At 42.8% G+C, this 17,103-nt stretch overlaps 1 protein-coding gene across 6 annotated transcripts in view; it reads right to left on the reverse strand.

Annotated features, from left to right (window-relative positions):
- EML4 (EMAP like 4) overlaps positions 1-17,103 on the reverse strand; it is a 165,360-nt gene that overhangs the window by 96,337 nt on the left and 51,920 nt on the right. For 2 of the 6 annotated variants that reach the window (XM_054819790.1, XM_054819787.1), the window contains exon 1: positions 1,514-1,796. The exons of 2 other annotated variants lie outside the window; for them this stretch is intronic. In XM_054819790.1, coding sequence (XP_054675765.1) covers positions 1,514-1,580 — 67 coding nt within the window. In that variant the 5' untranslated portion in view covers positions 1,581-1,796. Of the gene's footprint in view, positions 1-1,513; positions 1,798-17,103 lie in introns of those variants that run through there. 2 more of the 6 variants (XM_054819791.1, XM_054819786.1) reach the window with 2 other exon arrangements.

Here is a 17,103-nt window from a genome sequence, read left to right on the forward strand (position 1 = left end):
TTTACTTGTCAGTAACAAAGTTGCAAGTTAAAGCCATATAAATTGCTGCTGTTTTCAATTTTGTTCTGAAGATAAACAGTTAAACATTAGCCTTTCTTTTCTACCATAAAAATCCTTGCGAGCCGATTGTATGAGGCACTTGTAATTTTAAAATTTCAAATTCACCCTCCCTCTTTCCTGAGCATTGCAACATCTTGAATTCTAAACCGAATGCTTTGAATTCTGAAGCAGATAAAGTACAGTGCATTGCTCGCTTTAAGAAATTACACTATAGCACAGTCATTCCTTTCTCCCACTAAATACACACAGAAACGTATGCATTAAATACCTGCCCATATTTTTTTTATAAACAAACTTTCCTGTTGACCATCGTATTTTAGGCCAGAAGTGTAAGTTTTTCTATGCAAGATGCTGTATTCGTACTACACTCGCACGGCATGAATCAGCAAACAAAGAAGAGCTGCTCAGTGACATTTCATTTCCAATAACGCACTTCTACTACTGCATACAAGAGGTAAACATTTTATCTCTGATCTGATTTATAGGTAGGGGTTATTTGGTTGGTTGGTCTTTTTAAGACTTAACTATACTTTTGGTTGATACAGCAAGAATGCTGCAATTAATCACCCCATTAACACTCAAGAGAGGCAGTTTCGATAGCAGCTGTTTAAAGAAAGGAAATATGCGTTGAAATATTTCATTCCTACTATGACACTCGTAAAAATAAAGCGGGGGGGGGGGGGGGGGAGGAACTTAAGTTCTGAAGGGCAAATACCTGTTTAAACACACACAAAAAGTATAGCGTCGCTCTGTGTGCCGCAGCAGACAGAGTTATGAGCTACCTACTTTGAATGAGCCTTTACTGCCTCCTGCCTGAGAGGCCGGCAGGCAGCCCACGCTTCCCGCCCGTGGGGGCTTCCTCCCACTTGTCCTTCGTAAAGCGCCAAACTGAGAGGTCGAAAGGAAAGACTGGACACGCAGAAGCAGCTCTTTCCCATGGGCTGCAAAGGGTCTCTTCCACAAAATGCTTCCCCGTCCCAGTTTAAGGGCCACGCTGGGAAGTCCGGCGGGACCCTCGCTGCCGAGGCCGTGGCGTGAGCACCCACACTGCTGGGGCCGCCACGCCAGGAGCCTTCCGTCCAGCAAGCATTAACTTTGTCGTTATCTTCCAGCTATTTTCTCTGCTGTCCACATATATCAAAATTTTTACTTAGATTTATTCTTTTAATTTTCTCAAGGTTAGGATGCTGCACCACAGCGAGCCACCTCAGTCTGAGTAAGCACACCTTGCCGGCTGCTAGTGAGGGCGCAGAGTTAACTTAAATCACACAGATAAATATTTACCCCAGTATTTACTTTACAAATTTCCCCTTTTCCCTTCCAGGGAAGGGAACTACTGAAGGAAAAGAGCTGGAGGTCATTTCCAGGGATCCCTCACACGCCGGAGGAGCGCAGCGGTGCGTGGGGGTGCATGGCGGGCCCTCCCCGCGCGGGGCAGGCGGCGGTACGTTACCCGTGCAGAAGTTGACGAGCGCCGAGGGGTCGCAGGCTGCGGCCAGGCAGGGCAAGCTGTCTTCCATTCCTCTCACCGACGCTGCCAAGCGACGCCAAGCCGGCTCCTGGCGAGGCTCAGAGCGAACCCCCGCGTCCCGGCGCGGCCGGCATGCCGCGGGCTCTGAGGAAACCCTGCCGGGCCGCGAAGTGCTGCCGGTGGCGGCTGGTCCCTGCTGCCTCTCCCCGCAGCCCCGGCGAGAGCGAGAGGCTGGAGGGGGTGGGATAGGGACAGAACTCGGCGGCTGCCGCAGGGAGTGGCTAACCCTCAGACGTCAGCCATGCGCTCGCACAGGCACTCGCTGGGCGCAGGAACGCTGCTAGCCCTCAACCACCACGGCGTTACGGCTTACAAGCCTTTTCTGAAGGGAAGCGGAGCTCGCCGACCTGCTTCCACGCAGGAAACCGGCTGCTGTTTACACACAGACGGGGTCTCTCTGAAATCACAGTAACCGGGCTGTCGCACGGGCAACCCACCATCCCCCTTCCCGATCGCGCTGCACCGCAAGGTACCTACGGCCCGTTTTAAATTCGTGACGTTAACGATAAAAAGCCAAGAGCAATCAATTTGCCCTCGGTCTCTGCAGAAAGAACCGCCGCAAATGACTAATGAAAAGGAATTTTTGTACTCGGTGAATTCAAGATAAACCGTTACCGTTCCAAAGCATGTGTGTCTGTGTGTCAGAAACACCACAGACCTAACGCCTGTCAAAGCACAACATGACGTGAAAAGTTCACACGGGAGGGGGGAGGAAGCGGGTGGTTGTTTGTTTAGTATTATATTTAAATATTTTTCATATGACATAATTCGAGATGAAAAAGCAATGACATCACTGGCAATATACTCGTATCCATCATATTAAAACGCAGCAAATACCGGGGCTTAAAAGCAGCAGTTTTGCAAAGCTATCGTCGTATTCAGCAGAAGGGAACTCGTATTACAAACGCATTACAATCTAGTTAGCGTGATCGTGATTTTGTCTGTCTTGCAGGATGAAGCACAGCCAGATGAGAACTAATGAATGCAACATGTGTTCATTCTTTTGGTAGCCGTGCCTGAAGCCAATTGGCAGAATCACTACACCAAGATAAATGTCAAAACAAAACTATTTGTGAATATGTACTGCATATATTTTGCCTCTCTGCTCTATCATACTTGAAATAGTTTATCATTTTCAAGCTTTGCAAGCATATTAAGTAACTCTGGATTAAAGTTTTGATTTCCAGATAACAGTGGGAGAGTAAAAAAACAAAAACAACAATAAAAAACCCCCACACAGGGGAAAGTCCATGTCTCCATTCAAAAAACAAGGAGGGGCAGCACTTTTTTCCGCCCTCACAAACGGTCAATAAGAAGGTTCATAACAACACATATAGTTAAGACGCACAGAATGGGTTTTCTGTGTTTTCCCCAGAATTAGCAATCTGCATAATTTCAGCAGTATCTTCCTTTTCCAGCAGCTCCCGACACATTGGAGCAATCGACCTCTGCAGTGACTTAAAAAAAGAGAAAGGCAGTCAGCTGAACACAGCTCCGCAGTATGAAGCCAGCCAGCCAACCACTGTGATTAATAAAAGGAAGGGATTAAGAAACTAAACAGTGGAAGATGATAAAGGGTAAAAGGCAAGGACCCACAATTAAGGAAAGGGCTCTAATGAAGCCAAGGGCCTCCACATGCAGCCGTGGCATTGGGATTGACCAAGAACCCATGCTTCCAACTTGTCCCAACCACTATGTTGCATCACATCCTTAGATTAAACAATCTTCACTGCAAGAGGAAACACTGAGTCTTATCTTGGGTGGGTTGGACACATAGAATTATTTGACGTGCACAGACATACATTTTGGTACCCCTTCAAACTCAACATCCTTCCTGATACAACTATGAAGCCTTGAAAGAAATTGGGGGCAAAAATCCTCTATGAGTCCAAAGAGACATTGTATGCGCTGGTAAAGACCAGCACAGAGAGCAGAAAGAGGCTCGATTTGCAATTTTAAGTGCCTATTAGTGCTCCAAATTAAGACAGATTACATACAACTGGCAAGAATCATCCAATGTAGTTCAAACTAATAATTTTTTTAGAATGTCTCATTTTTAGAGTAAAACATCTTGTATAAAAAAAATTAGGATCTCCTACTGTACTAAAAGGATACGAAATACTGTTGTTTCCACCTATCTATGACCCTAATTTTTAGCTCTAAAAAGAAAGGATTTCCTCAGCATAGAAAAAAAAAAAAGTTGCATTAGGGCAGTATTTTAAACACAGCTTAATGCCTGCTGAATCAAGAGCATAGAGGTGAGGCAGAAGGAACCAAAGAAAATGTTAGAGCACCTTCAGAATGAACATCTGAACGCTAACGTTTGAAATAAGATTTCAGATGGTCCACTGTATACAGCTCACCTTGAAAACAGCAGAAGCAGACTCAGTCCACCCATCACCTGTTGCCTGCTGGGCTGAGGATTTAGATCAAAATTCCTTGATTTGTCTTTAAATCTTTCATGAAAGCCTTAAAGTCCTCATTAGGATTTTTCTCTCTTCTAGCTCTGGCCCATACCTGTCCTTCTAATCAATCCTGCTATCTTCAACAGCTGTCTACCTCTAACCTTTTCAGGCTTAAACATCATCTCAGGCTCCTCTTCCCTGTTATTACTTAACAAGAACGGCGGGGGATGAGGAGCTACTCTTCTTAAGTACTTTAGGTAGACACAAATAATGAGTAACCTTCACCTAGAAAAAAAAAAAAAAACCCCTCGGAAAACCAGTGGTGCAAAATACAGTGTTATACCATGGGGAAAAAACCAACCAACCAACCAAGCCCCCCTCAATCTAAAATAATAAAGCAAGTTAAAGATCAGGAATACAGCCAGGTACGTTATACAAGCACAGAATTTATTTTGTGTGTTTGTCCCCCACATACAGATTACACACATGTGGTAAGAACAGCGGATGTCTCAAAGACCACAGCAGCAGCCAGATTATGAACTGATGAAATGAGTCATTTTAGACATTTCAGGTTTCCACACACCAAAAAGCGCTCCAACCCACATTTTTTTCAGAGGTGGGAGCAAATGGTTCCTCCAGCTTTTAAAGAGAGTCATAGGAAGCCATGAACTCTTTGGAGTCATCACTTCCACGTGAAGTTGAGGAAGGTGTGGGTACCCAGCCCCACACCCCAACCATTGCCTTTCAGTGACCCAGACCCAGCCATGGAAACCAGGGGTGCCCCCACCAAAGCCACTGCACCCCCAGCTGCACAGACTGCAGAACAGACACCTTGTCCCCGAGATGCCTTTAATAATTAAAAACCCAAGAGGAAGATTATTTATTGAGTTTCCTTGACAAGTGATCCGGCTACCAAGAAAATGCCTGCAGTTACGTGGAATTTGGAAAAAGTTTAAACTTCTCTTCATGGAACAAGGGTTTCTTCATCTCCTTCAAGTTTAGGAGATTGTAGATCCAAGAGCTGCTGCATGAGGCAATCACCTTATCTTCCCTCCAAAGGATTACTGGAAACTCTCCCTGCCGACCTTTCCCTCAGAAAACCCGCAGCTCTAGCTGTACCTAAACAATACAAGGCGCTAGCTGTACTGACACTCCTGTAATGGCTCTTGCTGCTGAGCTGCAAGAGGGCAGCACTAGTTAGTTCTGTCGCTTCGTGTGTATAAAACTAATCGTGTTTCCACCAGCAAACAAAGCCTTCAACTATTTTGCTTTCTTCTATCTGAAAAGAAACTGCAACGATGTTTCACTTGGCAATTAACCTCACGGCCAAACACTGTCACTTTTCAGCAGCTGCATGCATCTCTGTTCCAGTGTTATCTTTACCCCATGGAAAAGAGAGAATAACAATGATTTCTTTAATAACCACCCAGTTCCTAAAGACTTGAAGCCTTTTATTCCTTTTTCCTCGGGGGGTAGGGGGGCGGCGAATATCCTTTCTGAAATCAACAGACTGTTTTTAAAACAACGTTTTATCTGTAATCACCTAACTAGCACAACAGATCAAAACCATCTCATCAGATGAGACAAAAATAATTAGTCAGAGTTTTAAAATACACACTTCAGTTAAGGACGCTCATTGCATCAGGCCCGTTTCCCGCAGGAGCTGGGAGGTGCGCAGAGGTTACGAAGTTATGAAGGACAAGGACGGCCCCACAGGACCCAGTGCCCCCAGTAACACCTGTGGGACGCGGCAGCCTCTGCTCACCCCACTCCAGGTGCTGGCACTGTAATAAAACCTATTAAAGTCGCATTCTCTGAAGCATTAATATCAAGAGTGACGGAAGGCACGATCTTTGGCTACAACTAAGGTCACTTACAGTTGGCACAGGGCAGCGCTACTGCTAAAATAAGCATCCCTGCCCTTTCTCCTGCATCCTCCCTCCCATCCTCATCCTGCTCCTGCCGCTGGCACAACCGCTCGCAGGGCTGCACAGGGAAGCACGCTGGGAGACTGAACAGCGTGAAAACCAACCCATCGGCACCGAAAACTCACCAGGCCAGTCCTATGGCGTACGGCACAACGAACTGCGTTGCAGCAGCAAGGAGGTGGCAGCACCCTCTGAAAGGGCGGTGGGAACCGTGCCCGTCAACAGCAGCTCTGCCCGTGGATGACTTAAGGTGATTGTGAAACAGCTACGCTTGTAAATCACCTTTCCTTGCCAGAAAACTGAGTGAAGCAAGAACCAATACAGAAGAGAGTGAAATCCCCGAGCGAGCAGTGCCAGGGCAGGACATGGCAGAGCGCGCACAGCCGGGCTGGAGGCTGTTCCCTTATCACCCCTCCCAGACTCAAAACTCAGCTCCTTCATCCTACAGGCGTTTTCCCCAAACAGAGCTAGCTTGCAGAAAACATAAGAAACAACAGTTGTACATCACATCTTAAAAGCTGTCCTGAGGCTGTTCTCCAGAACTAAACCATGCCCGCATCCATGTGGCCAACCATCCCAGCAAAGGGATCTGAATGGGGGAATTTTTTTTTCCCAAAACCACATTACCTAACTTAAAAAAAAAAAAAAATCTGTATATATCTGTATAGATAATCATATACCCCAAAACTCAATTTGGGGAAAAAAAAAAAAATCAAACCAAACCCCCAAAAAACCCCGCCACCAAAACCCACAAACAATAAAAGACCTTCCAAATGCAAACACATATTTTAGGAATAACCACCTGAACGTCTATTTGTGTCAGGTGGTTTTTCTGCTGCATCAGCTGCTTACTCGAGTTTGTCACAAACCTGCAGAGGCAGCTGCGCCAAAGCGACGGAGGTGGCAGCAGGCTGATGTGGCGAGTAAGAAGGGTGGCAATATTTAAGGCTGGTATTTCACCAAGCATAACATCAAACCACAGCTGTAGCATGCCTTCCGCTGCCTGCTTGGAGCACTTGCACAGCAGACTGCTTGCAGCTGCTTTCCTGCCTACCCATCAAATGCAGTACGGAAACAGCCAGCAAACAAGATGAAAATGTATTATACCTAAAACACAGCCACAAAAAGGTTTCTCCTACAAATTTTATTTTGGGCATCTATTCAAGACTACAGCCCAAACCATGCATCCTACATGGTGACCCATGAAAATGTGCAACCTTGCCCCTGAGGAAAGGAAGAGTCTGAACAGCAGCATCCTCCTTAGGTGCAGTCTGTATTTTTGTGGAGATAATCACAGTTTCGTCTCCGGTCAAGAACCTATGCAGCTTCAACCGTAGAAGTTTTGTGTAAGAGATAATTGTAAAGCTACAGGTAAATCATACATATCAAATACGGAGCACTTCCATTTTCTGAAAGTGATCAGCAAAAGTTTGATTCTTAATAAAGACAACTAACTGGTAGTCTTAGTCATACCAAAGCTATGGTTATGGACTAGCTGTAGTTAAGTAACTGCCGTCTAATCATTTAGCTCATACCAACAAAGAAAAATGTTGCTTTTGTCATCCAGAAGTGGGGAAACAGTGGGGGAGAGACCAACTGCAAAAGTGTTTTCTAACACAGCACTTTCAAAATAAAGTATCTACTTCTAGAAATATTACACTGCTTAAGAGTTGTGTAGTCTTTCAAAAAAAAAAAAAAAAGATTAAATGTTATTCTTGCATATCAAAACATTTCCAAACATTGGCTGTTTCCACTAACATGTTGCTGCGACGTTGACTATTTTTACTATTTTTAAAAGTAGTAAAAAAATAAACTAAATCAAGTGTAAAAAAACCAACAGAATTTGAAAGAGTCCATTAAGAGACCAGAGAGTTTCTCATTTACTATCCACTTTGAGACGCTGAAGGAGTAGAAAAGCCTGCACAAAAACACCACCAACAAAAAGGGCAATCCTTCACACAAAACTAGTTTTTATGGCGGATGTGCGGCACAGGACTTGTGGATGCACCAAGGGCTCGCACAGTGGGTGACCGGCTCAGCAGCGCGCTGGGACGACGCAATCCTCGTCACGCACAGAAGGCTACTCTGTGGGCAGCGGATAGGGATGGGAAATGCATCCCAGAGGGTGGCTCAGACATAACCACACATCTTGGTATGGCACGTAAATGAGGAAGAAAAACCACGGACACTAGTCTGGCTTAAAACAGATGCCTAGGAACACCTTTCAGCTTCCGGACTTCTGCATAGGCCAGCAGAACCCAAGTCTTCCACCTGAGGGGTGGGGTGACCATCTCCACTTGTGACCACGCAGCATAAACACAGTATCTCCGAATCAAACATTATCTAGCACACGCAAATGTGATGTAGGTGTCAGACCTTAAACTATGACAACACTGCAGAGTTTGACCTTACCAAAAGATCATTTACAGCCACCCAGTTTTGACATATTACACATAACAGCTGTACAGTACATAAATTAATTATCCTTCTGATGGCACAGACTACTAAAGTGGTTTAAAGGGAATCTGTAGAGACAGTTTTATATCCGTGTCATTCCTTTAGTTGACAGCAGATTTTGTACTCTCAGTAAAATGGGTCACGATAATAAACATCATGGTTTGTTTACAAATAAAAGATTGAACTGTTGTGAAATCCTCAGGCAGGGCTTATGACCTATGCTGTTGGAAGAACATAAAAGATATACGTATATTTTTTTAAAAAAGGACAAATATGGAAACTCCTGTTTACTATTCTTGTTTTTCAGTAGTGTTCTCAGTATTATATTTCAGCTTGACTTTAAAACTTGATGAATATAAAATAGCCACACTATTTCCATGAATTGTTTGATAAAAAATTGTCATTAGAAGGAACCAGCTTGGTTCACACACAGAGGTCAAAAGAGACCTTTCAACTAAGTCAACAAATGTAATCTGCCGGACTAGAAGTCACGCTTACTTGAAAGTCTGAATAACATTATTGACACAAAATTAACTATTGATTTCCAATTTATTATTCCTGTAGGAATAGTAATGTTATAAAAAAATACCTGAGTCAACTGATACCTTTGCCAGATTCTCTGAAGAAAAACCAAAGGACAGAGACGAGAAGCAACCCACCATTTTAATTGGTAGCTCTTTCACAGGTCAAGACCGAGGTCAACTTTGTACTACAGAAATGTGTGTTATTGCCAGAAAAAAAACCCAACAAACAAACCAACATTCTGTAAGTCAGGAAAAATAATTTCTTCCTCTGGATCATCAATCCTGTTATGACAGCTAAAGGTCGAAGCAAAGACCAAAAAGGCTAATTAGAGAGAGGGGAAACTCTGGGGTGAGCGGTAGAGGTCTGACTGAATTGACAGATTAAACAGCTGTGGTGTAGACAAGGACACGCCGTGCTATGGGGGAAAAACACCACACAAGAAAAATGGAGAAGGTCCTTGGTGGCTTTAAGAAATGCAGTTGTATTTTCCAAGAATCCATCTCACCAAAGCTTGCGAGACCTACTAAAGGTCAGAAGCGACAGGAATTTGATGGTATCATATTACGTAAGAGGCATTTTCACACACTGCAAAACCACCAGCCCTAGGAGGTGGGATGGTTACGGCAGTATATGATCAAGCTCGCTATGTCCTTACTTCACCACGAGAAGCTTCTGTACTCCAGATCTAGTCACCTTCAAGTAATAAGAGCTGGAAAACAAGAGATCAATGTAAAACATATTAAAGTCACAACTAACAGGTATTTCATCAAGCCTCAAATGAAGAGTATACCCATCTGTTCTTTGAGAAGAGTGAAAGTCCATGATCTAAGTCACTAAGATACCAGGGGTGATGGGACTACAATTAAAAGCAACTTCTTCACTAGCAGAAGAGACATCAGTACTGACTGCTCTAAGCTCTTGAGGGCTTAGGATAAGGAATAACCTATATATATTTGCATAGGAAGTAAGCTAAAAGAATAAAACCTGTTTCCCACCCGCTCACACCTTTTTTGAAATACAGGCTATGGCAGCATGTGTATTTTTCTTACTACAAGAGGGTATCCCGAGTCCATGAAGTCAGTAGGTTTCATGTAACTAGCTGCTTGCACGCAAGTTTACACGATCAAGACTGGTATGAGCACAACTCTACCACAGGATTTTCAGAGAGAAACTTGACAAATACCTTTACATATAACTTTTTCAAATCCAAGTTTTGAGGATTTTTTTTGTGCGTGTTTCTTTTTTAACACAAAGCTCTAACCTACAGAACACCTGAACATATAACTTTGATTTGAATTATGTATTCCCTATGAAATGGACTGTAAACGCTTTTCCTCGTATCGGCTTGTACGATGTTTAAAGCACTCCACAAAGCCAAATGGAGTATCACAGAATTGTAACTGCACATGGCTACACAGCTTTTCAATCAGAGACATAATAAAGCACCATTATATTTACAGGCTATGTTTTTCTTTCATATTCCAAATTTTTAAAGTGAGAGAGACTTGGTCTCAAGACAGTCTTGAAACATAAAAGATGTCCAAATCTTAGTAAAGGGCTCTAAATTAGTTAACAAAAATAAGATTTTTTTTTTTTTTATCATGTATACCACAGGTCACATCTGACAACTGAAGCACTCAGTCCACTATACAAGCCTCAAAACTCCCCCATTCTTCCTTTTTCTATCCCCAAAAGAATTTAAACTGTTTTTAAAAAGCTTTTGTCAAAACAAAGCTTCAGAAGACAAACTGTAACAGTGATTTATTTATCAATAAGTTTGTAATCGCAGGAGCTTACAGGACACTGAGCAACTGACAAAATTACGTTTTCAGCGTAAGTTTTATTTAGTAGAAATGTTTTGCCTGCTATCTCTATAAACAGGAAGACTCAGCTATTTCCTTCGACCAAGTGCTAGAGGCTTACTAACATAACAGCCTGCAGCAACATCTGCTTGAAAGTAACAAACCTGTAGCGCTGGACATTTTATTATATTTCTCCACTGGCTGCATTTACAGCACGAATATGGTTTTTCTGTTTTCAACATAAATAAAAATCCTTAGAAAAAAAGCATACACTACCAAATTATATTGCAGGACACCAGAATTAAAGGAGCAATTGTAGGTAGCAATGAGAAGACAGGCTAGAATACCAAGGAAAATAAAATTCCGGTCCCTTTTCCTGAAGTTTTCATTAAACGTTATGCATTTCTTTAGGCAGCATTTGAGGATGCATTCAGTTTGCAAGGAAACAGAATTGAAGCAATTTTAGAGGCATCATCCAATCAAAACCACAGGTTTTCACTCTTCTGTCAAATTGCTCAATATTCTGACACCCCACAGGAAAATAAAGTGTAAAATTATACTGCAGCAATCAGGAATTAATGAATTGTTGCAAAGCACTTGTGCAGCTTTCCTACACTTGAATAGCTTGGATATTTACATTTTAACATAAACACATTGGCATCTCAAGAGTAATCCTCAAAATAACTGCTTTGCTTTTTTTTTTCCCCCTGTCACTAGCCACCTCCTCGTTGAAAAGTGCCCGTCACCCTGCAAGGTGGCTCACAAGGAGGCAGCTCCCCCCAGCCCCTTGAAAACAAGGGCAGGAGAGAGCAGTTGCGGATTGCAAATAACTGCATTTCATACCTTGCAAGATTTTCTTAGCAGAGGCTTTACACCTCAGTATTTTTCTTTGCTAGTCTCTTGACAGAATCCAAATCACTCATTTTGTTTCTCCAAAGGAGGAGTGTTTGATTTAATGGTTAACTCATTTGATGGGTAATCAGGCAACTGATTTTATCTGCTTCATTGCTACCATGTGGTCAGCGTCACCTGCCATTAAGGCAAATTACAGGTTTTAAAGCACAACTGCAATCAGAGGGAGTCAGTTTGTTCTTGCAGCACCCTCAAAACCCACGGAGGATACACGCATTGGAGGGAGGTGGGGAGAAGTGGAGAGAAAAGGATTACATTAAACAACAATTTGGAGGAAGCATCTTGCCGTTTTCTGTCTCCACTGATGAAATCAGGTCTATGGCATTAAAACCGATGTGAGAGAACACGGCTTATTTGCATTGTCTCCTTCCTTTTCTCATTTAAAAATCAATTGCTATCCTTAGGCAGGATACACATTGGAAAGAACAAACTAGCAAAACAGTAAACTGAATTTGCAATCTGATCCGCATCGCCCACCCCAAGAGCCATACGAAACAGTCCAGAGGTAGACTGCATCTGAGACCACCGGGCACGGGCATCATGTGTCAATGTCAGCACATGATGAGCATTTGGTCTACAGAAAACCTGGACGTTTATTTTCTTTAAAGGTAAAAGCTGCCTGAATCCGTAGCAGCAATAATTTTTAAATGTTAATTAGCAAATTTCTCCACTCTACAAGAATACATTACCCATTTTCAAACCCAAAGCAACACCTTGGGCTGTCTGCATCACACGCACACACATATACGTGGTGTGGAGCACCTTGATGCAGGTGGAGAGCGCGCGGTGGCTTTTCAGCACAGACCCACTCTCCTACAGCCAGGATGGAGCCAGGTACCGGCTGCGGGAATCAATCCAGCCATCCCTGAAAACACGCCAGAAAACGCTTGCGGATAACTGCTTTCAAGGTACCACTCTTCAGTAAAAGGATTAGAGTGGAAATAACCCGTACTTGGCACCAACCTCTTGAGTCAGGAGTTTGGTTTAGATCACTAGCAAATTAGGGGTTTAAACTAGATTCACTGTCGGAAGAGTTGATTTGGGAAGCAGTTTTTCGATCCTGCTGCACAATTTTGCAGGAGTTTTCCTGGCAGCTGCGGCACCGGGCGGAAGCGGGACACAGCTCTGAACACAGACCATCTCCTAAGTGAGGTGCTGGACAGGCTAAAAATGACTGAGAGACTCCAGCTGACTGACAAGGCAACAGGGACCCACCTCCAGACTCCTACACCCTTTACTCTGACACAATTTAACATAACACAGCCATTCCGACAAGTTCTTAAAACAAGGCATCCTCGCAGATACAAAAGTCTTTTGAAAAACAGCTTTTCAATAAAACTATACCTAAATAGCATTTGGACAACCGGAGCTGTAGTCGATGTTACATGATACTGTCATTCCTTCTTTTATAGCATCATGTTCCCAACGATTGATTCTCAGAGCTACTTTCACAACAAGAATGGCTATTATTATTATTATTATTCCATCAGTTTAAAAAATTGCTTTTGCAAATTATTCACGGACTTCAATTTCTCATACTTGTTTTGCTAGAAAAGAAAAATGTTTAATAAATTCATAAAGATGATAAAAAATATGCTGACTTAATAGAATTCCATAGGAAAAACTGCTTTGGAGTACTCCATGAAGTACGACCAGCACAGGTTTTACTGACTTGCTTCTTCAGCAGATGAATTCCACTAATGTGTATTAAAAATGCTAGGTGAGTGAGTCTCCATACTAAAATTATGTTGCATTATATAGTACTATGTTAAGGACACTTTTGCCTCCTAGGAGACTGTAAACCTGAAAATTGGTCCACATCAGTTAATTATTAACATCTGAAACACTAGTTATCACCCGAGACATTTTGCTTAGACAGAAAATGTCGCTGATTTGTCATTTATGTTTTAGCTTTAACAGAAAAAGTAAGATAGTATAATTGAAATCTGAAAAAAAAATATATCTTTGTAGTTAGTAATAGAAAGTCATCATTTCCCTCTATAGGTTGCTGCCCTAATACTGTTGTAGATACTACGCTTCATGTTATGGAATAATATAAACTAATTCCCCAAGCAAGGCATTCCATTTTTCAATATTTTTATTCCTTTTTTATTTCCCCCCCCAAAAATGTTCCATTGCTTTGGGTGTCTTTATGATCTAACCTAAGCAGCATAAGCGAGGCTGTGTGCTGTCCTTCACAAAGCATTAACTTACTCAAAGGGTTCTGCTGGCTTCACAAAACATTGAAGAGGTACAGGAGAATCAGTATTTCAAGTTTGCCTGAACTGAACACAGCTAACGTAAACCACTGATGCATCGAGTACTCTGGATTTGCTTTTGAAATGATCCGATGTTTCCAGAGAATGGGGAGAGGAGGAATATCAGCCTCCTCTTGGGGGATGAAGTGGGGCGGGGGGGAGTTCCTTCTACAATTGCAAAAATATTTTTCAATATATGGGGTAGCTGGAGCAGAGCAAAGCCCCTCGCAGGTGAGTGAGGTTGTCTGCTGGGCATAGCCACTAGATAGCAGGATCTGTTCAGGGAGATAGCAGCTTGAACAGAACAGCTATCAACGGCGTCAGTTTAAGTGAAATATCTTTGTCTAAACCATGTGTTATATGACAGGTATCTGCCACATCCAAGTTTTTCTAATTTATGAAGCAGATCTTAAATACAAGATCAGCCTCGTGGCGGGAGGGGCGCAATGTTTTTTTGGTCATCTTGTGTTTGTTAGTTCAGGATTTTTTTTTCCTTAACAGTGCACCCCGAGATGTCTGATTTTCCTTTTTTTTTCCTTTTGCAACACTGAGGGCTCCTAACTTCCCAGTTTTATTAAACAAACACAGAAATCCTCTTCCTTGCATTTCACAGCTTCATCAAGAGTGGCTTTACAGAAGATCAAACTTTTGAAACATTCACAACAAAGTCATACCCATTAGCAACAGAGCTGATGATGTTGTAAAAAAAAAAAAAAAAAAAAAAAACAAACCCAAACCACCAGACAACAACAACAACAAAAACAAAACAAAAAAAAGAAACCCCAAACCAACCCCATCAGGAGCTCTGCAAGGCTTCCTCTCCCAGGAGGATTGCTGGAGTTCAGTCCCTGAGTACACAGCTCTTGGTAAAGCTCACTTCAGTTTGCCTTGCTTGAACATTCACAACAAAAAAATGAGCAAAGCTTCTTATTTTTATGGGTCATATCGATGGTTCCAATGCACGCTGATCGTATCTTCTACAAACAAAGCCAAGTTTTAATTGCCCTGGAGCATTCAGCAGAGAGCCTTTAAAAACTCTTTTCTGTTTAACCTATGGGAATCGCAAGCAGCTGTATCAGAAAGGAGCGAAGCGTGCGCCACTCCGCAAAATAACCCGTAGTCGTGTACATGGGCAGGTACATTTCCAAAGTAATTTCAAAACACCTAACTGATAACGAAGAATTATGAGTTAGCCTTTCTAATCTTCCCACAGATTAACACAATTTCAGGTTCCTAACGACCAACCACATACCCTGCTGTAGGCATTGCTGACATTGCTGGATTATTCCCAGAACAGTTAGGAGGGGCTTCCATATTAACAGCAAGTCCACACTGAATTATCAGTGCAAAACTCCTAAAGTTTCCACTTAAACCAGACAAGACTGTATACTTGTTGCTTGTATTCATTCTTCTCCATGTATGCCAAAAATTTGTGCCCGTTACAATTTTATAATTCCCTTGTAGATCATGAAAACAAAGCAGTAAAGCATATCGATGAAAACAAACTCATTTTCCCTGTATTAAGGAAATGGTCAAATTTCCAATCCCCTGGAAAAACCTTGCATTGAACAAGGCCCTTCCTAAGGTGAACCCTTGGCTGTAACGCTTTTCTAGTGAATACAGGAGGAGAGAGTCGCTTCCAGCTCTGTGACAGATGTGACACGCAGCAGCCCCGCTTCCAGCTCTGTGACAGATGTGACACGCAGCAGCCCCAGTCTCTCCAAAGCAATGACGATCCCCTGGGAGCGCCACGGAAGGAGACGCCACAAACTCCCAGCAGCGCTGGCACAAAGGGTCTCTTTCCAAATTCCTCCAAGAATTGCCTTTAAATAATGACACTGAAACTGTTTGCTCCTCTTTGTCAACAAGCACAAAGGTGGCAACTCCACAGCTTTTGGGAAGGTGTAAAACAGGCACGTTCCATACTAAGCACCAAGCAGGAAATAACATATAGGGGACATAGGTACGGGGGCAGAACAGAGGGCCAACAAAATACCTTTATTTCCTTTAAATATTTCCTTTAAATATTTCCTGGGTTTGCTTTTCTTGCCTACTTAAAGCACACATTGTTGATGATAGGAACTGTTTTGAGACTCTCATTATGCTAAAAGAGGTGCTTAGATGTATGACAAAAGGCTATTTTTTAGTTCTCAATCTAGTAAGTTTCTCTCGGCATTTCTGCTTAGAAACATAAGCGCTTAGTCCAGGATTTCTCACAACACACACAATTCCAGCCCCCTCTGAGCATCAAAAGGACAGACGGAGAAAAGATATTTAAAATTTACACTTCGTTCCACTCCCCAAAAGGCTCTTGATAAAAATGAAACCTACGCCTGGATTAGAAAACATAAAAAAAGATTTATTTCAAACGCTTATTTCTTGGGCTTCTCCCTAGCCCGAAAGCAGAGAATTGAAAGCCATGGCCCTAACCCTTCTTTTGTCAAGTGGCAAATAACAGAACTCAACACTCCATAAGACCTGCACTTCCCTAAATAAAGACCGAATCCTCCCTTTCTTGACAAAGTGGGACTTGGCTATGATAACTTCACGTTGAAATGTAGGAACTATCTTAAAAATAACCTGCTTATGGGTTAAACAGGTTCCTGCATAATAGGAACAAACAAGATCCCACCTGCATAGAGAACAAAAAAAAAAAAACCCCAAAAACGTGGCCTTCAAGATTTAACAGACTTCTTTACGAAGTTATCACCCCAACACGCGTTATTGCCCTGTTGCAGCTACAGGCGCAGGCACCCTCAGACGCAGCAGCTGCCGGGGCGGCTCCGCGCACGCTGCTCGGGGAGGACTCGGCTGCACGGCCAGCCTGGCGCTGCGGCGGGCGAAGTCAGCCCAGACTGTGACCGACGCCGAGCAACGTGCCGTGCCAGCTCTGAAGCAACTTAACCCCAAATTTAATTTAAAACAGGTTGCAACTCCAATTTGCGTATATATGTACATGCACGTGCATGTGCCTGTGACCTACGAAACCAGGTACCTACCTGGTCCCTCAGCGCAGCTCACTTAGGGTGCACGAAGGACAAACCTAGCACCAAGGTAGAGGGTACTGCAAAACACAACTGAGTTTTAACAGGTGCTGCATCTGTTCAATGACCGCAAGAGAGAGGAAGTACGTACTGTGTGAAGTGAGAAGACAAAATTATATTTATAAATGAGTTGTTTCTGGGTTCAGAAGCTTTGAGACCTTTTTTCTGGTACGAGTCACTG

This window comes from Grus americana, chromosome 3 (assembly GCF_028858705.1).
Source record: "Grus americana isolate bGruAme1 chromosome 3, bGruAme1.mat, whole genome shotgun sequence".
NCBI classification, from domain to species: Eukaryota; Metazoa; Chordata; class Aves; order Gruiformes; family Gruidae; genus Grus; species Grus americana.